Source organism: Amphiura filiformis, chromosome 19 (assembly GCF_039555335.1).
Source record: "Amphiura filiformis chromosome 19, Afil_fr2py, whole genome shotgun sequence".
Lineage (NCBI taxonomy): Eukaryota > Metazoa > Echinodermata > Ophiuroidea > Amphilepidida > Amphiuridae > Amphiura > Amphiura filiformis.
In genome coordinates, this window is record NC_092646.1 from 12,168,248 (window position 1) to 12,193,536 (window position 25,289).

The window sequence follows — 25,289 nt, forward strand, 5'->3', positions numbered from 1 at the left end:
ATGGAGGACTCCTCCACTCTCTCCAATATGGATTCACACCACCATCAAGCAGGTACCTGATGAAGTCCCATTGTTTTGGATTTAACATACAATTAGTTCCAGTATTAGATTACAAAATAATGTTTTGAACTACTTGATTTAAATAATCTACACAAAGATATAAACTTTGGACCGATGGGCGGCCAAAGAAAATTTGACTTTAAATAACTTGTATCAGGTAATTGTAAACAATATTAGGACTGTTACAAGCAGTTTTGCAATTATGTTGGATCATTTTGCCATAATTTATAAAAACCTCAGTTTGGCCCCAAAAAGTAATACAATGTTTTTAATAGTCACACAAGACAAGATGTATTCTTCTACACAAACTGCATGGGCATGGTTATGCACAACAAGCTTGTAATTTTGTTGCCAGTTTTACAAGATGCATGTGGCATGACATGTATACCCTTAGGCACAGATCCTTGGTGACTGCTACAGACATGTACTGCTCCAATCTTGGCTCAGATAAGGGATCTATCATAATCTTACCTAAGGCATGTTCAGACGGTGGGTTATCAGTTGGGTTATGTGTACAATTTTTGAACGACATAAAGATTTGATTGATTGCTTTTATACCAAAAATACTTTCACGCATGACTTATTACGACCAAATTTTAACACAACCGTGTCCTAGCCTGGGGGTAATTTCCAGAAGATGTAGAGCGCCAACAAGAAGTGCAACATTTTGCTACCTGCATTATTAGGCTATTCCAGTTGAAATCCATAGACCCTCTGTTGTATGTAGTACTGGAGTAGGCCATTACAGGCATATTGGCTAAAGGCCATACTGATTCCTATCACAACCTAATACAGGTAAAAGAGCACACATCTAACTTCTTGAAAAGCACCAAAAGGTCACTGGTAGGCAGTGATTTACTCTCTTTGGAAAATGTTTTTCACAAAATGGTCAAACTTAGGCTCAGCAATTCTGTGTGCTAAATTTTATTTTCACTGGGACAAAATGGTGACATACAGCCTCTAAGTAAACACTGCTGGTATGACAGTCAAGCAAGAGTAGCTTAAAGAGCCTCCAGATTATGTTGCTCTATGCCGGCAAACTTTGATTCAAACTTTGAGTGGTTGTTTAAGTTCTATTTGTAACATATTGTGCCAAAATGTGTGCTAAGCACTGCAAGCACAAATCTTTGAAACGCTTAAAGACGCAGATTATTGTTTGATTTTAGGCTCTTGCCGACAAGTGGAGGAAGTACATTTAAAAAGTAGCTTCTGTGAGCGACAATCCAAGATGGCAGATTTGCCATAGCGTTATGTATGGTGACATTTTGAGTTGGTAATTTGCAATCAAGTGAACTAGGGAGAGGAATTTGCAGTATCTGTTATGATACTTACTAGCTTTAAGGCCTATTGTATTTATTTTGGTAGCAGGCTGATTCAATATGAATAGTTCAGTTCAGTTTTATTTCATTCAATTTCAAACATATTACAAAAAATATATATATAATGATACAATCATACAAAATAGTGACAAACATGACATAAAATATAACAAAGATGATGCCACTAAACACACAGCGTGATGTTGTGGCAGCTAAAGTGTGAAAATAAGGAGCTTGCGAAAATTTCAGTGGATACAGTACCCTGTGGGTCTTTTTCTTTGAAATTGATTTTAACAAATAGGATTTATAGACAGAATTTGTATTTGTGATAACTGTTCTCAATTAAGTATTTTGGGAGGGGTATCCCCAGTTGACTGTGTGGGCTTTAACTTCTATCAATAGATTGTGTAGGAATTGTATTATAAATAATAAAAGGATTTAGATAACATTTGTATTAATTTGGGAGCGATTGCCGAATAGGGTGCAACTCTACTTGCAAGACTGCCCTACCCCATCCATAAACCCTAACCCTAAACTCCGTAAACGAGGACTGGACTCAAGTCTAGCAAGTTGCACCCTATTCGGTAATTGTACCACTATAATTGTGGTTTCTTTGTTTGGGAGGAGTTCCGTAACCAGTCCAGTCCAGACAGCTTAAACTAATGTTGGGTAGATCGTTTCTTGGAAATTACTCATTAGTAATCTACACATGTTGTAACTAATGCTAATTGATATGAGATCTAAAAGCATGATCATAGAATTCCGTCTACAAACATCTGTGATGCGATCAAGCAAAATCAGTCAGAACTGATTTTGAGATAAAGCCAAATAAAGGAGATATTTCCTTTTGTTTCATTTTGTTTTGGAAGCTCTTTAATTCTATGGAACTGGTTGTTCAATTTCAACGGGGTTTTCTGCAACATGTAGCTAGATGTAAATGCTTTTACTATCCTATAAGAAACTGAAAATTTAATATTTCCGAGTTCCGACTGATTTTGCTTGATCGCATCACTTATGCCTCTTTACGAGTGTTTTTACTTAACCCTCCACAAAAACATGACAATAGATGTGCATGTTTGCACAGCCACCTGTATCAGTATATAGTTGCTCAAACTCCATGATTTGTGGAGGGTGTCTGCCTTTCGTTTCTTTTGACCAAAAAAATCATTTAGGCAACGAAAAAAGAAAACCCTGTTCAACAGGCCCGACCGACCCTGATTTTTCTGAAATTTGGGAAACAAATATTACAGATTTTGGTGATTTTTGGGGTCATTTTGAAAGGGAAAAAAAGGCCTGACCGACCTACCCTACTTGAAAGGTGTGTCCACCCATGGAACAAGGTTTTTTTTTTCCGTTGCCTAAGAGGCAATTGGGGACCTGTAAGAAAGGCAACTGTACTCATGGCTTTTAACAAAATGAAATCATCTGTTTTGAGTTGTAGGCAGCTCTCTAAAACACAGTTTATCTCTTGATCATTACTGAACTACACCGCTAATATTGTGCAGATAAAAGGGAGGTGTTCCCATAGCTACCACACAAAAACAGAAGAGAATTGTGGGCCAGGCAGTTGGATTAAGATAAGATAGTTGTTGAAAAAATTTTTAGGCAATTTAGTGTTTCATGTCGTCTGCTGAGGTATGGAAATGCGTGGGAGGGTGGAAACAGGGTTGCTAACAATATTCAGCTGAATCGCAGGTCAAATCATTCAAAAGCTGCGCAATTGGTTTCTATGCAACATGCGCAAAGATCATTGTTGAGAATTCACCCGATCTTTTTCTTAATCATTGGTTTCTATGGGACACGAAATCGACTGAAGTTGCAGGGAAAATCTTCAAAAGTTGCCATACTAAATGGCGGGTTTGGAAACGCTTGATGGAGAAACACTATGGCCATAACATATACAGGCTCATGAAGTAACGCACATTTGTTAGGGAAATATTTGTGAAATGCTGGGTAAAATGGTAACCCTGGAAGATTATCAAGGTATATATATATCAATTTTTCTTCAGCAAATTAACGACACTGTCAGGACTCAAACTGTAGAACTGGCCCAATCTGCTATCGCGATGTAAAAATTGTGAGGGCGGATCAAAACATTGCCTCTGATTGGTCAATTACATGATATCTTCATTTCACCAATCAGAATGGAGTTTTGCAAATAATTGACCCCAATTTTGTTGCATGATGAAATTATTCTAACAATGTTGCTGATTGGTCCAATTGATAATGAAAACTTCTTTTTGGCCAATCAACAGGTAGTTCTCATGGGGTTAACTTTTTGGGAGTTTACCATAGTTCTAGCTGTATAGACCAACACCAAACTCGTACCCTCGCCTACCTCAGTCTAGCACCTCGTCGATCTAGAACTATCTTAACTACGTAAGCAACATACATGCATGCACCTTGTGGCTAACCAAGAGATTTAAGGTTAAGCTTTGGTTTATGAAAAACAGGTGTAACAGTCGGTAATCTGTGAATTGTCAATGTTGATTGCGACCTGCTAATAGGTTAGATAGGGGGTTTCCTTTGTTAGTTTCTGTGGTACTATAACTAAATTAGTCTGACAAAATACAGCGAATTGTCCAACATTTATTGCACATTTTTCTATACGGCAAAGTACATTTGAGTTATAAAATGTTATTTACAGTGTTGAGGGGGCATGCACATTTTATTGGGGGGCTTGGGAAACGAAAAGAAAATTTTTTGAATAATGCCTGAAATTTTGAAAAAAAGACACTATATGACATCAAAATTTTGTGCTTTTTATGTGGCTAGCGCCTAGATAAACCTTTTTCTTTTTTCTTTTTCTTTTTGCTTTTCACTTTTCAAACCATTGGAAAAAAATGGGTCAACCTTTTCTGACTGTTGATGAAGGGGCAGCAAAATTCACCTTTACTCCAGCCCCCCAGGGGGAAGCGTCCACGGTACATCACTGGGGGATACTTTTAATTGTGGTCATTTTTGGTTAGGTTATCCAGGGGTTGAATTTTGAAAATAACAGGCGTTGTACAAATCACACTTCTGGAAATGTCAAGGCGGGCTGATTGCACTCTGTAAGAAGTTTAGGAATTAATTTGTGCTATAAATCGCACTCGGACAGGCAATTTAAGGTGTGTGATGGCGTGCGATCGTACTCGCGCCTTAAAACTCAATCCCTGGTAATCACAACATGCAACACAATGTAAAATAAAGTTTCACCCAATTTTTCACCAGGAAAAATTTGTACACCAAATTTCATCCCAGGAAAAATTGAACCCTTTTTGTATCAATTTGCAACAATTTTGTAATTAAGCATGATCAGAAGAACTTAACAGTTTCATCAATTTTCAACAGCTAAGATACAATAATTTGTAGTTGCATATGCAAACAGCTTGCAATCCAAAGTAGCCCTGATATAAATTATAATATTTGTAAGTCTTCTTTGATGAAACTTTCATGCATTTAGGGAGAATACCTTCCTGAACGTTGTTTCAATATAACTAGGGATTCCCCATATGTGAATATATATAGTTTCAGTTTCAGTTTCAGTTTTATTTACCAATTGAATCATATTTCAATACAAACGGTATTACAATGGAGGGATGACCAAAAAGAGCACAAGGCTCGCATAAGTTTGGCCACCCTGAAAGAAATTTATAAGAGAACTACTAATACTTAAATACTACGTGCAAAGACGAGAGACATTATGAAGCGACATAACTACAATGTGCAAAGCGAGACAGGACAGCACAGGTGAGACAGACAAATGTGTTGGCAATACGATATAATCAAGATAATAAAAAGATAGTTACGAGACTCAAAGTCACGAGAATCATTAATTGGAAATCAACATGATCTATAAATAAATAAAACCCCGAGCAATCTAATTACAACTCATATTGGGATACAAGATAATCTTTATACAGGTTACTAAAACATTTAATGGTGTTACAGTTACGAATATTGAGATCAATAACATTCCAACTTAATGGGCCCTGTCTTTTAATTGTGTTATTTGCAAGATCTGTTCTGAAGTTGCGAGGTCTATACAATTCAGCTGACCTGGTTCCATAAGAATGGAAGGTATTACTCTTCTTAAAATAATCAGTGAAAATATTTGGGAGTAAACTACTTTTGAACTTATACATAAAGAGGGAAATTTGATGTTTGTGAATATCATAAACTGTAAGTGTATTTAATCTCTTAAACAAAGGTTGTGTGTGTGCAAGGTAATGTGAGTTGGTGCATAAACGGACAATTTTCTTTTGTTTGAGATGAATAGATTGTAAATTGCAATTATTCTTGTCGGCCCAAATAATATTACAATATTGAATATGTGGTAAAACCAAACTAGAATAAAGAGAAAATAATGTTGAGCCAGAAAGTATGTGTTTAAGACGATAAAGAATACCTGAATATTTCAAACAATATTTGTAATATAAGTGTTATGTTGATGCCATGTTAGAGAATCATCAAGAATTATCCCGAGAAATTTTGTGTGAGAGACCCTTGAGATAGATTTGTTTTCAATATTGATTGAAATAGTGTCAGGATACATGGGCCTGTTTCAAAATTGTCGTAATCATGTCGGACGGAATTTGATAGCAAATATGGCTGTCATTTTTGTTCCAAAAGTACTGGACTGTTTTTTTTTTACAGGGGTATGGATATGGTACATAGCTATCATGCTATGGCAGTATTGTCTGAAAAATCTTTGATGGCTTCGTGTAGGACGGGAAAAAGTGACCATGTCGGACGGAATCGATAGAAATGGGGTTCCCAGGCTTTTGACATTCAAATTGATATTCTATCGAAAGTTACAACAATATCTTATAAAGTCACTGCCAAATAGTCAAAGGAACATTCATAAATTAAATTTCTCATACAATCTTTATTCAACAATCATTGTCGTGGAAACGGCAACGTCTCAAAAATGGGCCATGTCGGACGGAATGCATCATGTCGGACGGAATGAAATGTTGACTTTTTTGGCAACTTCTCAAAATTTAATATTTTTTACCTGCATTATAAAGATAAGGTCATGTACTAATGCTGTGTATACTTTAAAAGTATTGACATCTATTTATTAAAGACGTAATAATGGAAAAATTGACCAATTCCATCCGACATGCTGGATTCCGTCCGACATGATAATCAATTGGAAATTGGTCCCCAACTTGCTTAATTTTGAAACTTACTTCTTAGAAATGAAGTTACAATAGGCCTACATTTTATGTAAGATTCATATCTATTCTTTCATAAAATAAACTTTTTCTTATGAAAACTACAAGATTTCTTAACTATTTTGATGTTTTTTCACAGGTATACAAAAACGCAAGCATGTCGGACGGAATTTTTGAAAACAATTAACAAGGGCTCCTTGAGCACTTACAATTCAGTATTGTTTTATTTCTTTGTGCTTACACAATAAATACACACCTTACTTAGTTAAAATCAATATAACAATTAAAACCATATGTCATCAACTTTAGATTTCGTGCAATTGTAAAAATGCAAACACTGAATTTTCCGTCCGACATGCATGAATTTTCTTTTCTAAGTTTGTGTTTCCTGTAAAAAACTACTCAAAATTTTATTTATTTATTCCTGTGAAGTATCCATGAATTTAATGTAGAAAATGAATCAATAGTTGTTTTAGTCAATTAGGCCTACCTTTAAAAAAATAAACAAATTAAGGGCTACATGAAAACCAGAATGTCGGATGCAATAGTTTACAAGGGCACATTTTGCATTGCCCCCATGCAGGATAATGGCATATTTCCCACTTAAAAATGACCAGTTTCATCACATGTACATGTACTTTCCTGCAGTCTGATTGAACAAAAGTAGGATGTTCTGTACACGATATGCAAATTAGCATAGGATAAGGCTAATGAAGTGAAATGATTAGTTTCTAAACACATTTTCTCAATGAAATATGAGGTCATGATTTTATTATTCATTATTTTGGAAAATTTCATTATTGTCAAAACTTTTGCTTATATGGCTATTACCATAATACATGTATTGTTGATGAAAGACCATCTCAAAACAGGTATTAGATCATCATTACAGACATTTTGCAACAGATTAAAAAAATTTGAATTTGGTTTTTTTAAGTGTTAAGAAATTTGCAATTTTTGTAGTCACTTGAAACATGACGAGGTAATCCTTAAATTCCATTATTTACTGTACATCCTCTACCCCTACAACATGTCAGACATTTTGAGAGTTTCAATTTTGATTATTGTCATATCAATTTTCAGATAATTGACTTTTTAAAAAATAATTAAAGTTTTGGTCAAATTGAAAAGGTGATGCGGAGGGTGACGGGAAACTAAGAATCAACTTTCATTAGCCTAATCTGTGCAGAACAAGGTGTAGCACATGTGCAGACTGCAAATACATGCTTTGCACAGGGCACTGTGGGATGAGCACAGTCTTTCTGGCTTCTTTTACATTATTTTGTGTAAATTGTAAATAGACCAGTATCAGGCAAAATGAGCTTCTGATCGATGTAGATTTTAGCAAAAACTATGTAAAACAAACAAAAACATGCCATACCTGAGACCATAACACCCGAGTCTCAGTACCATACAGAGTGCCTATTTTGGCTATGAGTAATAGCCTATATAAATGGCATTTATTTCTTCACCATTTACATTTATAAACTGACATGCAAAATGTCAATTTTAAGTTTCTTCAGTGTGTACACTGTACAGTGTAGTGGGTGTGTACACATGCATTTGAAGCGCTAATTAACAAATTTCAATGTACATTGTACTTGAGGCCCTACATCAGGGCCTTTAGTTTAGTTAACATGAAAGGTGTTGGGATTTAAAATTGCAGACTGGTCTATTTTCAATTACACAAAATAATGTTAAAAAGTCAGTAATTGGAATTAAAATAGGAGCTTATGTAGGTACACATGTGTACGCAGACATGTATAAGCAGAAGCCAGAAAAACTGCTACATGTACACCTTGTTCTGCACAAATGACAGATAATTATCCTAGGCTAATTTGCATATCGTGTACATTGTACAGAACATCCTACTTTTGTCCAATCAGACTGCAGGAAAGTACATGTGATGAAACTGGTCATGTTTAAGTGGGAAATATGCCATTATCCTGCATGGGGGCAATGAAAAATGTGCCCTTAGAACAATTCCGTCCGACATGCTGGTTTTCATGTCGGACGGAAAAAAATGTAGCCCTTTATTTGTCCATTTTTTTAAAGGTAATTGATTAAAACAACTATTGATTCATTTTCTACATTAAATTCATGGATACTTCACAGGAATAGATAAATAAAATTTTGAGTAGTTTTTTACAGGAAAAACTTCTTGGAAAATTCATGCATGTCGGACGGAAAATTTAGTGTGTACATTTTAAAATTGCAAGAAATCTAAAGTTGATGACAGATGGTTTTAATTTTTATATTTATCAACTTAGTAAGGTGTATATTTATTGTGTAAGTACAAAGAAATAAAACAACTGAATTATAAGTGCTCAAGGAGCCCCTGTTATTTGTTTTAAAAAATTCCGTCCGACATGCTTGCGTTTTTGTATACCTGTGAAAAAACATCAAAATAATTAAGAAATCTAGTAGTTTTCACAAGAAAAAGATTATTTTATGAAAGGATAGATATGAATCTTACATAAAATGTGCTGTAACTTCATTTAGAAGAAAGTTTCAAAATTGAGCAAGTTGGTGACCCATTTTGAAACAGGCCCACTATAATACGTGTGTTGTGTTTATTTTTAAATAACATATATGTGGTCTTTTTAATATTAAGGGAAAGTTTGTTTACTTTAAGCCATGTGGAAATTTTTGCAAGTTCAATATTAGCTGAATGTATAAGGTGATGGAGATTTTTATGTGAAGCCAATAAATTAGTGTCATCAGCATAAATGACAAATGAGAAAAATTTACTTGAAAACACAATGTCATTTATATATAGAATGAATAATAAGGGTCCTAAGATCGAGCCCTGTGGAACTCCACAACTTGTATTCAAATGAATTGAGTTACGATGATTAAAGTTAACGAACTGGGATCTATCAGTAAGGTAACTCCTGAACCAATCGAAGGCATTCCCACGAATACCGTAGTGAGCGAGTTTCGAGAACAGAATATCATGGTTAACCGTGTCGAATGCCTTCGAGAGGTCCATGAAGATACCAAGGGCGTGATTTTTGTTATCGAGATCGTTAACAATTTTATTGTAGACTTCCATGATGGCCATAGATGTGGAACGGTTAGAACGAAAACCAAATTGTGAGTTATGGAGTAGATTAAATCGGGAAATAAAATTGTACAACCTCTTGTGGACCAGACGCTCAAGAATTTTTGAAAAAGCAGGAAGAACTGAAATTGGTCTATAATTGGAAGAATCGTGGCGATCACCATCTTTAAAAATGGGAACAACTTTAGCGATCTTGAGTTGGTGGGGAACAAAACCAGAAGACAGGGATAAATTAAAAATATGGACAAGTGGGGTTGCGATTGAGGTGCTGACTGCTTTAATAACCTCGGTTTGATTTCATCATGACCACTGCTTGCGCCAGGCTTCAGTGCCATACAGAGATTGACTACTTCTTGAAGTTGGTGGGTGAAAGAAAGAGTGAGTTAACAGGAGAATGAGCATTAATTAAAAATTCACGAAAATCAGTATTTGGTTGTTGAATTTTGCCAGCTAATTTAGACCCAATATTAACAAAATATGAATTGAAATGATCTGCAATATGCTGAGAATCCGAAGTTGAAACGTTATTGATGTTAAACATAGTTGGAAGATCAGACCTATGTTGGCGACCGAGAATAGAATTTAAAATATTCCATGTTCGCTTTGAGTTATTTTTACAATTCTCTAGTTTCTCAGCATAGTAGTCTTTTTTGGAAGACCTAATGATAGAAGTTAGTCGATTGCGATAAACATGATAATTCATTTTGTTAGACTCTGTTGGATGACCGACATACTTTCTGTAGAGTTTTTCCTTCCGAACAATAGAGTTAAGGACAGCTGTTGTAATCCACGGTTTGCGGGGAGTTCGACGACTACTGGAACTACTAGAGCGAGACGATTTCAAGGGAAAATAAATGTTATACACATCAGAAAATTTATTAAGAAAAGCCACATAGGCATGCTCACAAGAACCTATATTTTCAACAAAATTCCAATCAACCAGATTTAAATGATTCTGAAAATTTCGGATTCTATTTTGATTAATTAATCGATATGTTGTATGCTGGTGGTGGTGTGGGTGTGTAAGAGGAATAGATTTGGTAATTTGAAAAATAGGGTAATGATCAGTTAAACCTCTAACTTGAAAATACCAGATTTTATTTGGTGTGTGAGAACGTTTGTAAAAATATTGTCAAGTAAAGAAGCGGTAGTGGGTGTTATTCTTGTAGGAATGTCAATCAGTGGGTGAATATTATTATTGTAAAAATATTGAGAAAATCATTAATTGTGTTATTGTTAGTATACTGCAATAGATCAAAATTAAAATCGCCAGAAATATAACACTGCTTATTTTCACCAGACATTTTAGCAACACAATTTTCCAAGTCAGTAAGGAACATATTTACATTAGTACGATGTGCACGATAGATATTACCCACAATTATATTTTTGTTAACAGAATTCAAAATTTCAATAAATACAGACTCAGAGTGGTCGATGTCATCAGATGATTCAACAATTAATTTAAGATCTTCCCTTTCACGGTAAACAACTGAGTTATGAATATAAATAGCAGAACCACCACTTCTTCTACCTTGTCGGGTGCATTAACTTGAGAACATAATTTTCAATATCAATCATATTAAAACTATCATCATTTAACCACGCTTTCTGAAATGGAAATAATTGTGAAAGTGTGACTTAGACCAGAAATAAAGCTATGAATGTTATCAAAATTTTTGTTGAGACTACGTGAATTTAGATGCAAAATTGAAAAATCGTTATCACCTGAGCAAGTAATATCATTGTCAAATAAATAAGAACAATTATTGAGAGGGTTTGTGTGCTCATTCAAATTAATAGATTCATTGGGTGATGTTCAAACATATCTTCAAAGTTAAAGGGATTTAATTTCAAACTAAGCATGCGATTAAACTCAATTGTATTATCAAAACAAAATAAAGCAAATCTGAACTCATCGTCATCAACATAGTGATTAAAGGGAAAATGTCCCAGTACATTGAAAACAAATCCACTTCTGGACTTGGTCATAGTCAGTGTAAACACAGCGAGCGTGATAAAATGGTTGCAATTGCAACAAAGAAGTTTGGAATGATGAGGCAAAATATTTATATTACACGCTTTACATATTATCATCTATAAAAACAGGATTGAGTTTTGAGATCAGATCAATGACTATAATAATATGAATTTTCAAAAGTGTACAAGGTGAATTATTTTTGATTATCTTCAACATAATGATTGAACTTCGGGGAAATAATCATAGAAAAGACAAAACCAGTTTTGAACTTGACCAAGGTCACTCATGTCAGGAACAAACATTATTAAACATGCATTATAGTTTTAATATGGATACAAAAGGTCAACCGCAGCTTCCTCTTTCCGTTGCTTTTTAGCTGGGTTCTATCAGGCTGACCTATTTGGGCTATTCTAGTTGAAATCCATACACCCTCTGGAAGACATAACCTGAATCTCCCACACAGGGAGGGAGTATGAATTTCAAGTGTGGTTACCGAAATGGGTGACTCCATTTGAAATCTACACCCTTGTGTGGAAGATTCAGGTCATATCTTCCATAGGGGGTGTATGGACTTCAATTGGAATAGCTTATTTGTCGATGAAGCCCGACTTTTGAGAGGAAGTCTCTTTTCTAGCTAGCATTGAGTTGATGCTATTGACGTACTATGTCGAGTGATATTTTGGCGGTATTAATTTGTTTGTAATTTGACTGTGTGCTGAACAGCTTGCAGTGTATTTTTAGTCCCTGGTTTCAAACAACTTCTTTGTAAATGTATGTTAAAGCGTGCGGGTAAAAATAAAACATTTGCAGGCTTTAAATTCACGCTGCTGAAATTGATTGTGAAAAGTGCAAAAATTAAAATGTCATGTAAATAGATTTTTGAAAGGAAAAGTTTGGGTATTTATAGGAAGGGGGATTCTCTTCTTCAAGCCTCACTGGTACCTCAAACAGTTCTTTAATCTGAGCCTATGCAACACAGTCCAAGTGTTGATTCTTAAGTACTGATTATATTGGACTCTTTAAATCTGTAGGCTATATAGGAAGGAAGATTCTGAGAATATGATATGTGTTAAATTGCTAAAGTTACAGTATGGTCATTGCGTCGTATTACACCACCTTTTACCAAGTTGTGTTCACACCATCTAGATGGAACATATATCAGGCCTAAAATGTTTTGTTGTTGTTGTTGTTTTTTGGTAAATCTCTTCTTTTTCTTTTCCATTTTTGACCAAAACTGATTTAAAGCCCCAAAATACACAGTAGTAGTCGAAAAATGTGGTTTAAAACCCCAAAAGGGTGTGGATTTCTGACCTTTGAGCTTTGACAAGATCCTACCCCCTGAACTGGGTGAGGACCTAAGACCTGTATAACATTCAGATTTTGTTCAGAGGAGCTACTTGCTTCTCTGGGTGGTATGGTTTCAAGTGAAATCTATCAAGATTTAGTTAGCCATTGGTGTGAACAGGGAGTTGCCAGTCAAATTGACCACACAATCACTGTAACGCATTTCTTGTGACATTGCATGTCTGTTGGCTATATGATAAAGGTTGCTGGTTGACAATAACATGTTACACAGCTCCCTAATTGACTAGATTTCCTGCATTGCTGGTTAATGACAGGTTATTAATTTACTCCCCTACACATGCCCTCCCTTATGAGTGCATGAAAAGGTATAGTCATCCAGCCAGTAGAGTACCTGTACGACTAAGGCAAAGGAAAATGAAGGTTTGTCTCTCAAACCTGTGTGCATATATGTGAAAACCATCTTTCACATAGTCATATGCGCAGGTTCTTTTTTACAAGCTATTTTTTAACAAGGAAAAGTGAGAAAAAAAAAGCTTGCATTTCAAAATGCTCAAGGGTTCCAGGATGGCACCTGCCAGATTCTGAATCAGTAGGTCTTAGAGATATAGAAAACACATTAAAACATTGTGCAGATGCGTGCGTTTTCACCAACGAACGAGGACACCCACTTGACATTTCACTTATAAACTACAGAGACACACAAAAACGAAGACGTCCTCGTTTTTAAACGCTTGCAGCTCACAATTGCATAGGGGGGATAGGTCCCCCATTGCCGGTAATATGTCAAAGTCCTCGGTTAGTCGATTAATTGTCAGGTTTTCACACAAAAGTCCACACTTAGAATGCAAAAATTCAAATGTATTTATGTCCTTGGTTGTACAGTGAAAAGTTAGGTGTCCTCGTTTGGCGGTGGACACGAGTAGGTGTGCGCTACTTTCAGGTTTAGGTACCATATTATAGGTTAACTTAAAATTAATTACCGGTTTGAACTTAAGATCAATGACTTCGGGTGACTTTCCGGTTCACTTCCGGGTTTGCGATGTAATTTTCATCAATTACCTATCCTGGGTGGACCATGTAAAGCTTACTTGCCGCTGTTAGCACCCCATGGAGGCCCCCATACGTGTGTCAAATTTTGTAATTCGCGGTAACTTCTGTACAGCATCCCGTAGCGTGCAAATTTGGCTAATCCGCGTTTCACTGTCAGCCCCTGATTTTACCTTAGGAGATATGTTCCTATATCATGATACAGCAGAATCCTGAGTAAAACCTCAAGAAAGCTGGGCTGTTTCCTGGACAACAGCTGTCTGGATGGTGTCAAATAAATGCCACAAAAATGGTTTAGAATTCACTTTTTAGTTGACAATTTATTTAAATTGTGCCTTTAGAATGCATACAGGAAGTCATCAGGTTTTGTTTAAATCATGGTTCTCTTGGAGAGTTGACAGAAGTTTTGTATTTCTTGCTATGCTAAAACTTTTACTTGATGTGTTGTCTGATTGTTTCAAGATAATAAAATCCTTTTATTTTCAGCCCATTTTGGGGCTTTTTAGCACGAATTTACACGCTTTTCCCCAATTTTCCGTAATTTTTCTTACTTGCATCCCTGAATTCCACACTTTGTAGCAATATTTATCAGATTTGCCAAGGAGGACACCCTCAATCTTTTTCAAAATTTGATTTTTTTTTACACAATATTGTAATACTTTAAATAATCTAAATTACCCTGCAAAAAACAAAGCCACAGGTGGTGTATTTGTGACAAAATTCAGCCAATTAAATTCACTGATACAGCAGATACAGGAATTCATGATATGGACACCGCCATGGCGATAACCTCATTTGTTCAGCTCAAAATTAAAAATGGCACATATTAAGTGAAAGTAATGTTTTGTGAAAAACTAATATTAAACATTCTTAATTTCTTAAGAAATCTGTATAATATTGCGTGCATGAAGTGCATCATTATTGTTTAAATACAGCGGTGAGTGAAAAAAAAGTGCCAGGAAGGCCATATGTGCATTTTTTGTTTTCTTAAAACGGAAATGTTTTTGAATTTTATCAGAGCCAATAACTGGATTATTCAGGAACATTAGATTTAGCAAAATTGTTCAATGTTCATACATGTATACTGAGGTGATATAGTGATGTGAGATCAGGAGTCAGAACTTTTAGTTCATTGTAACTGTTGATTATAGGTCATTGCTATGCTTCACAATTGGTTTGTTACACATGAGTATGTATAATTCGTCATACCTGGGACACAGTGTGCGTATACAGGCTTACATCACATGTTGAATTCGGTATTATGGAGGTAGCGGCTAAACATATTGCTGTTTTATTCTGTAGTTTTATTGCTGATAACAACAGAGAATCTCAATATGGTTGTCCCCAGTGATTTTTGGACAAGAGGACAAGAGGATAAGTGCTTATTTCGAACACTGATCCTAACCCTAATCCTAACCCTAATCCTAACCCTAAACTAACCCTAACCCTAATTTCGTGTATAATTACATGAAGGAGTAACCCATTTTGTCAAGATATGTTTCAGTACTTAGAACAGAGTCTATACTTCTTCACTGTTATCTCTCAGTGGCCCGATTCCTTTTGAAATTAAAGTTTAAGGTTCAAACTAATAAACTGTATCTTTAATAGTTGAAAAGGAATAAATTATTATATATAGGATATAGCTAGCTCTAAAGTAACCTTTACGCCACTACATGTATGTGAAACGTAAAATTTGGAAAAATCACTCTACGCCACTATGTGTTGCGACTGACGGATGCATTTATCAAATGGTTGATCTGTGTTTCTTTTTCAATGGTGAAAATATCGAATAGCAAACAACCAATAATATTTATATGATTGATACTGGCTTCTGAACTGGTAGCATATTGTACAATCATTTTAGTTGGCTTCTCACCATCCATCAGGATGTTATGCGAGGATAATGTCATTCATCACCGGAATAAGTTGAGAAGGAAATCAGGTAGCACAAAGGTGCGGACCTGCAGCATGTTTCCTATTTACTGAATACTGTTTACTGCTCTATGAATTCTCAGGATAGATATTCAATTAAGCCCATTCCCAAGATTTGTGTAGGGGTGCATAATTTCCGAAAGGAAAGCGGGTAGCACAAAGGTGATGACCTGCAGCGTGTTTCCTATTTACTGAATACTGTCTGTTTACTGATGTGCTCTTCACAGAATAGATATTCAATTAGGCCCATTCCCAAGATTTGTGTGTGTGAATGTGGGGGGGGGGGGGCAGTGTTGGGTTCGGAATTTCCCAAATGTGCTCCTTGTGGAATATAACAGAAAAATGTATTGTACTAATTATTAACTTGTTGTCTCTTTGTATTTTTGCAGTGACGGGCGAGTATCTGAGAATACAATTAGTCTCATTCGCAACCTTCTTGTACTGGATCCTGCACAAAGGATGACAGCCACACAAGTATTGGAATCACTCTCTCATACATTGTCTATGTGGTAAGCATTCACTTGTATTAGGAAGAGGTGAACATGTACTATAACACTCAGGTGCCTAAGTAGTCACCTAAGGGGGACACTCAATAATTACCCTACTTGATCTGCTCTTTAGTGGTCAAAGTGAGGCAAGTTTTGAAAATTGAGCTACTGTAATTATTAAAATACAAACATTATGCTATCGTATACTGAAAACACCACAAATGTCTAGCATATTTGGCTCTATGTGTATTTTCTTATGTGTTTTATTGGTTGCCTTTATCTCAATTTCAAATTTTGACTGTTCAGTGCCAGAAGTGGGTATTAAAGTGCAAAAGCTGCAATGTGTAAATGAGTACAATATACCAATTGCCAAATGTTCACAGGGCAGGTATGGCATTTACCCACTACTGGCACTGAGCAGTCGATTTGCCGTCTTTGGCCCCCATGGACCAGATTGTGTCAAATTTTAAAACTGGATATTTTCCATTCAAAACAATGTTGTAGTTCTACTTCAAAAAAATAGAAATAATATCCTGGATTGAAAACAATAGGAGTATTTCCAGTGGAAATTATCCCATTGTCTATTATATTTGAAACCCATACTCCCTCTGCGGAAGACTTTATCAAAACCAGTCACAGGAAGTGTGTGTAAATTTGAAATAGAATACACCATTGAAACTCTATGTTAAAATCAAAATTTCCCTTGATCGTGAGTCTTATCATGTCACATATAAATTCTTGGCAGCAGACATACAGTTATTGAAATTGACCAAACATGACCATGCATGCTTATTTTAGTATTGAGGCTTATTACTGATTTATGGGACATCACTTGACAGTGCCACTGGCCGATGTTATCAAAACCTTACTCATACATCTTCCTGATTGGTTATGTTGCCATGACAACAATATAAGGGTCAGCCAATAGCATGGTAGATTATCTTGTCGTGATCAAGTGACGTAATAGCCTCTGTATTATATTTGCAATGAAATATTAACCCAAACAAGTTGATATATAGACCAAGCTACAATCAAGGAAAATGATTTTGACACACTCTGGCATGCTAAATGTAAAACCTTCTTCCCCAATTCAATGTTGATGATAGCACTTTTTAAATGGTCACCCCCCCCCCCCCCAAAAAAAAAAATTCAATGTTGATGAAAGCACTTAACTTGTGAAGATCATCAAGGCTGTGGGGAAGGTTATCCAGGTTGTGAAGGCTTGTTAGCTGTGTTCACATTGTCGAACATACGCCCAGCGGAACTTGGTAGGCGCAAGTTGCTAGGAGTAGCGGTAGGCGCTGCCAGGAGTAGTGACAGTGTGGACAATGATCAGCATACGGTCCTGTCAGGTTAGTGGCGTAGCGTCATAGGGGCACGTCCCCCCCCCCCATCGATCTCAAAATTTAAAAAATCCCATAGGAAAATTGCCAAAAAATGGCTTGTGTCCCCCAATCAGACCCGTGCCCCCCAATCATGGGTGGTGCCCCCCAGTGTGATGACCCACGCTACGCCACTGTGTCAGGTGTACGTCCGACAATTTACAAAAGTCAGGAGTAGTGAGCTAGGTGTAATCTCTGCCAGGCGTATGTTGCAATATGAACGCTGCTAGGCCTGACACCTAGTGTAAGTTTTGACCTTTTTTGTAGAAACTAAGAAATTACATTTCGCATGGTTGAAAAAGTCACAAAAACACCAGAAGTAGTAGCCAATTGTTTACGCTGACCAGAAGGAATGCTTGGTGGGACTGGTCGGCGTAGTGCTAGGAGTAGGCTAGATGTATACACGGGGTAGGAGTAGGGAAAATATTATGTAATGTTTATCATGCAATGTTGTGTAAGTTTACGCCGGGTTATAACTCAAAATATGAAACGCCTATTGTGGTATGCATTTGCTACTGTGCTGGCATCCTCTACTTAAAATGTTGGACCTGCATATCTGCTGTGACACAAGAGTAGATGCATGTAGTAAAAAAAAAAAAGATTTATATCTTGTATTTTCTATTTCTTTATGACATCCGATCAATTTGAACACAAAATTGTAGTTTGGCTGCCTCAATATCTCGTTGGCAGCCCAAATATTTTTTACCTTCTTACAGTCCCTGGCACTGTACTTAAATAGCTGAAGGATTATTATTATCATAGATAGGAATTGCCTTCCATTCTATTATGTGCTGAACGTAGCATAGGCTGTAAATTCTCGTTGGCAGCCCAAATATTTGTTAGTTTCTTACAGTCCCTGGCAGTACTTAAATAGCTAAAGGATCATAATTATCCTCTAGACAAAATATAGGAGCATTGTGAATTGACTTGCATTCTATTTTGTGCTGATCGTAGCATATGCTGTAAAGTTTTGATGATTTCCTTTTTGTGATTAGTGGCATTGAATTCAACTCCCTATTCTGAGAGTATATAAGATCCCATTGGTGTTATTGAATTCACTCATATCCTGTAGGAAAATCAACACCAGCTATGCCATGGTGCTTGCTTCATGATGTGAATAAACAGCTGTGATCAGTTGTCAGCTTGGGTGATTTGTCTGTCTGTCTGTCTGTCTGTCTGTCTCTCTGCCTTGTCTGTCAATGTGTCTGCACATGGGGTATCTGTCTGTATGTCCTTTTCATGATGACATTCAATTCAACTTCCTATTTTGAGAGTTCAACTTTTCTATGAGCTATCCCATTGGTAGTATTGAATTCATCAAAATGAATTTTTTAAACAGTTCTCTCAACAAAAAGACATGTTTTTTTTTACATTTCATCAACACGTCAGATTGTGACTACTGAATTTGTTAGATTTTTTGGCCTTTTTTCATCAGATTGTGACTACTGTATTGGTTAGATTTTTGGCTTTTTTTTCACTTCCATTACAATTAAAAACTACCCTGAGATAATTCTAATCATCACACACAATTAGGTTCTCATTACCATAGTGGAATAGTGGTTTTCTTCTGATTTTCCCATGAGAAAATTTTACAACTTCTGTTTTGCTTCGGTTAACAGCAAGATTCCATGTTTAGAGTATGGGACGCACAGACCAGAAATGCTTAGTTTTTCACTCAAGTAGTCCATCTCTGAGCAGGACCTAAAAATTTAACAAAAGGTAGTATATACCGGTATATATATCCAAATCCACCTTATCCCACACTTTCGAAAAATCACTCTACGCCACTTTGTGTTGTGAGTGACAAACGAAAAATGTTAAAGATTCACACCCATCTTATACATAGAACTCTGTAAAAGTTCAGCAGAAAAAAGATAACGAGTGAAATTTTTTCTTTAAATTTGGATGAAATCCAAGTGCAAGTTATTTTTGCTGCTCACATTCATTGCACATTCAGGAAACAGAAGCATAACCTGTCGCTGACTCAATCAATACTTGTCAGTTGTGGTATCAAACAAGTGTTAATTTGGAGTCTGATTTGGTGTGTTGTAGCAGAGATTGTTTGGTTGCCATGGCAGGAAGACATACTGTAAATGGCAATATTTTTGTGGCATGGAATTTTCACGATTTGGAAAAAATCCTTGCTTTAGCAGGATAGAAATTGTGTGAATATTACACATTGCATTAATTAATGGCGTATTGGAAGATGAAATATTTGAGAGTGAAATTTTCAAGATTTACTGCCACTCTTGAAATTTGCGAAAATTTTATGGTCGTGAAATTTGTTTTGTTTTACAGTAGCAAACAAGTGTGTGTCCTATTGGTCATCATTGATGACCTTGGAAGTCTGCTGCCATTTTATAGTTTTCCTTTTAGTTAGGCCTATATATAGTTCAAATTATTTACTTTTACTTGAAAATCAAGGATTGAGCATTTATTTGTTTGTTTGTTTGTTTGGTTGGTTACATAGGTAGGATAAAATTAGAATTTTCTTAGAAGGGCATTTCATTATATATTATAGCCTTATCACCCAATTTTGTCAAAAAAGTTGACATTTTTATACCACCGGAAACATCTGGTTATTACATAATGTGTCGGGGTGTGTATGCGCAAAAACTTTCTTGCAGATTCATTGGCTTAGCAAAAATATTGTCAAATTTGTATATACTGTTTTAGATTCTCCCATGTACTTGTATCTGTCCGCCGGTATGTTCCAGAGAAGGGGTTGTTTTTAAAAAGAACATCCTCAAAAGAGTAACTAAAAGTGAACGCGAAATAGGCTAAATAATCAAAGAAGTTGATGATATAATTTTCCCCTGTTTATAATTATTGAAATAAAGTAACATTTTGAATTCAGAATTAACTAGAGGAAGGAGTTGAACCTGTGACCCTTGGGTTATGAAACATTTATCCCTCTACACTAACCAGTGATATGTTGTCAGAAATGGGATTTTGATATTTGATAACCATGGTGATAGAAATCAATACTACTGTATTGAATAATAAGACTGCTATACAATCCCAAATCAAATAGATGTATCGTAGAATAATTGTAAATAATAAATTATCTTTCTGTACACTACCAGATTCCTATTGCAGCCGCCTACACAGGTGCACCATTGCCAAGGTACTTGGCTGGTACTGTGCAGTACCAGGTTAGTACCAGTGTAGTACCAGTGCAGTACTGCTGGTGGTTCCTGTGCAGTAGCAGCACAGGTACCTTGGCGAAGGTGTACCTATGAGGCGGCCACAATAGGAATCTTGTAGTGTACCAAATCGCTTTACATATATTCCGCTGTCGTTAGAATATGTCAGAGCTCTGCCATACAATGCCCAATACATGCTCATACCTTTGGGCAGTGCTCAATGGATAATTTTCATAACAGCTCCCTAATTCACCTCTGGGTAGAGAGATGCAAGTTAGGTAAAGCCCAAGAGCACAAACACCATGGCACCGCCAGGGCTCTAACTCGCAATCTACCACGATTACAAGGCAGAGACCGTTGCGCCAACATGCCCTGTAACATACTTGCAATTATAGAACCTACCAGTTGAGAACTGTCAGTGTGTTTAATTTCGCTGAGCTGTATTGAATGCAAAAAGTACTAAAATTAATGTGCCGCAAAAATCAGTGTGCCGCAAAAATTTATGTTCCGCAAAAATGTCCACTTTTGACAGCATAGTGCTAAATCAAAAACTCTGACATACACATTAGGATATCAAGTATTCTCATCTGTCAGGACACGGTTCCACAATCCCAATATGCCTGTATAGTCATATAATGACCTTTGATACTTTGGGTACAAAAACTCATACTCTGCAACTTAAGGTCAAATTTGGAGCTAGGATTGTTATTAATGTTAATTGTGGGTCGTTGAACTATGCCATTGGAAGTGAGGGTATTTTGGTTTATAGTGACACTGCATATCGTCATTGGACAGGAAAAAACTCCTAGATGTGCTTGTGGCCCCCGAACATGTTTAAAACAAAACTGCCAACGTTACATATATGAGGTTTTGCTTTAAACATGTTCAAGGGCCAATGACACACATACATTTTTCCTGCCCAACGACGATATTACTATATGGTTAATTTATCTAGGATCTGATTACTAAGTATGTGATATGTAGAAGGAGACTAGCTTCCTGTATAATGTAACAAGACTCTGTAATTGAATAATTGAATAATAACACATCGGGCTCGTGACAATTCATGTCTAATCATCTGAATTAGGTTCATTTAAGGAGATTATCAGATTTGTGTGCTAAATATTTTGTTTATAAACTTTGCTTCCAAATGATCAAGGTATATGTATATTGGCCAATTTGATAATAATATTTGTGCGTAATTTCTAATTCATAAACTTTGCAAACAACTCGTTCTATAAAAAAGTTTGCATCACCCGTAAAGCAATATCGGTCAATTTACTTTTTTAAATATATATATTTTGCCACATATAATATTAACAAAATGCAAGTTCAACACAAAATGCCATGGTAAACAATGATTTAAAAAGTTTGTCAGGCTTGTTTTTCAATTGACCTTTTCGGTAAATCCCATAAGCCTTTGCGAGTACAACTGAGATGTCGTCATTTGACGTCACGCCGATCTGCGCCGATGTGCACATCGTTTAGCGAACATTGTTACTGCGCATTGCAAGTTGGCGTGACATCAAATGACGACATCTCAGTTGTACTCGCAAAGTCTTATGGGATTTACAGAAAAGGTCAGTAGCAGAGTTGCAGCACAAATATGTGAAAATTAAAATAAAAAGAAACAAAAAACGCAACCCTATTTTTTGAGATCTTAGGGCCGGTCGGAAAAGGCGATACAAATCTTCTTGTTTGAGGCTTAAGTATAAAGTGCTAACTTTAGACTGCTGGTTAAACCCGATTTCTAAATTCAACAGCTTAATTAACATGATAATTAAAGTATGGACGTATACTTTTATCTTACAGTCATTTTGATGTCAGATTTTGTCTTTATCAGATTGCTGTCACGTTTGACTACCCCTCACAGCTCCCCATTTTTCACCTGGTTGGAGTGGACAAGCGAGATGAAGTGTCTTATTTAAGGACACAAGATGTTGGCCTCAACCCTTAACATTGTGAATATGAGTAGAGCAGGGTTGTAGCTAGGATATTTTTAGTGCTGCTTGGCATTTGATGAAAATCTTGCATATTTGGCAATTCATGACTAATTTAACATAATTGTGCAATTTTGGATGCTGAGTGGTGGGCTCCAATGCTAAAATTGCAGCGGAGTGGTGGGCTCTGAAACTGAGTGGTGGGCTCTGCTGCCCACCACCGCCCACTGTAGCTACAACCCTGGAGTAGCTAGAGCGTTGTGTATTGGGACAGGCTTGATATATCCTGGTTGCTAATATTTCACAACAATAAATTGTTGACATTTCATTCATTTTCTCCTTGTCGTAGGAAAACCATGGCACTGCAAGGGGAGCAGCTTCAAGTGGTACCAGACATCGACGACGAAGGTGATGATGCCCTCAAGCTGAAACCAACCTCCAAGGATTCCAACCCCTTAATACCACCAGACTGGGATCTCAAGCTGCACCAAGATACCAGCGCCACCGCTGGTAAGCTTAACCGACGATTAGCCATCCCGCATAGACGACTGGGACCCCCACCGATACGTAGAATAAGCCAGGACGCTCGGCTGTTAACGTCAGCGGAAATTTTAGTACATCGGCACCTGTTGCCGAGCTAGCTAACCCTGCGGATCAAAATTGGGTTAATTTAAGTGATTTTAACTATAATTAAGATATGTTAATTAGATAGATTAATTAATTGTAATTTGTATACACACCTTGAATAATCTGCCCGATATAAAGTGAAAATGCAGTATCTGGTATCAGTGGTCTAGCCGAGGCTTTCCTAGGTGGGTAAACAAGCGTTACTAGCCCACCTGGTGGAACAAAATGAGGAACAGGGGAAGGGAAATAGATGAAGAAATAGAAGAGGTGAGGAAATAGAGGAGAAGAGGAAAAGATTCAAAGAGGAAGAAAAAGAGATAACGGAGAAGATGAGGCAAAAAGAAGCAGAAGATGAAAACAATTGATACTGGGGAAATGTACCTATTGTTGCCCACTTGGAGCATCGGGCTATTCCAGTTGAAATCCATACACCCCTGTGGAAGACATTACCTCAATCTCTCACACGGGGGGTGTAGATTTGAAATGGAGTCACCCATTCAGGCATGGCAGGAAAAAGTGGGCAATACGGGAATCTCATTGCAGGGAAATTTTAGGTTTTTGACCAAAAAAATAAAGAAATACATAAGGGAAATATGTCATGCTGGAGGGAAATTTGGTAAAACTGGAGGGAAATTCTGGATTGCTTGCAGGGAAAAAAACATTTTTTCAGCCTCTGCATTCAGGTAACCCCATTTGAAAGTCACACTCCCTTTGTGGAAGATTAAGATCATGAATTCCATAGGGGGTGTATGGATTTCAACCGGAATAGCCCCATGAGCCTGTCTGCTATGCTATTTACTTGTAGATACTGCACTTGACTTGTAAAGGCAATACGAGGGTTAACAAGTACAGTGGCCGCGCCAGGAATTTTTTTCTGGAGGCTGGGGGGAGGGATTGAATTTCAGGGGGGACAAAATCAACCAATTTTGTGCAAATCGCTGCGAAAGGTGGGAATTTTAGGTTTTTACTCAGGACGGCAACTGGAGGGGCAAGAGTTCCGACTTAGAGGTGGGGAATTTGCCCCTCCGTCCCCACCCCCGTAGCACCGCCACTGGTTAAGTACTGAGTTGGGTAATATTACGAAGTAATTATCATGACTTGTTTATGAAGTGGTGTTGTAACCACTGTGTTGGTTTATAGGAAAGTATTAGTCGTAGCAGATTAAGCAAAACACTGCCATAATTTAGACCTACAAGGGCCAAAAATAGTCTTGGTTTAAATCGGAAGAAAAGGAAATTGGAAATGATTTGCTTATCTGACGTTTAGGGAAGATGCATTCACTTGTTATAAACATGTATATAGTGATTAAATAGCTGGTAAAAAATTGTTTTGGCTCCCTCCAGTCTCAAAACCAAGCCTTGGTTTACAAAATCGATTGCTCAGTGCCAGAAGTGGGTAGGGGCAATAGCTGTCATGTGTAGAGTACAATATACTGTGTAAATTGCCAAATGTTCACAGGGCAGCTATTGCATTTACCCACTTCTGGCACTGAACAATCAATTTGTAAAATTGTTAGGAAAAATGACCCAAAGTTTGCAAGGTAATAATGTTTGCATAATAAAGTAAACTCTGGAGTTATGTGCATGGTTTTACCTGAAATTTGAATTGACCAGTTTTGTTGTTTGCTGTGCGAATGTAATTGGTCAAAGAAGCATATTAATGAGCATGGTGTTGGTGGCTAGAAACCAATGAAATTGTATGAAATTTCTTACATGTTTAAAAATAGATAATAAATGTATTATGTGTGTGCACAAATGTCGTCTGCTATCTAAGCATACAGAGTATGAAGGTTTTGTATATAGATATACCACCAATTGCTGGTCAGAAATATTGAAA

General features: G+C 36.6%; 1 protein-coding gene across 1 annotated transcript in view; it reads left to right on the plus strand.

Moving 5' to 3' along the window:
- Positions 1-23,670, plus strand: part of LOC140140924 (serine/threonine-protein kinase 40-like) — a 40,018-nt gene extending 16,348 nt beyond the window's left edge. Inside the window, exons 7-8 of the mRNA XM_072162684.1 lie at positions 16,260-16,379; positions 23,176-23,670. Coding sequence (XP_072018785.1) covers positions 16,260-16,379; positions 23,176-23,467 — 412 coding nt within the window. The 3' untranslated portion in view covers positions 23,468-23,670. The remainder of the gene's footprint in view (positions 1-16,259; positions 16,380-23,175) is intronic.
- The last annotated feature ends 1,619 nt before the right edge of the window (positions 23,671-25,289 follow it).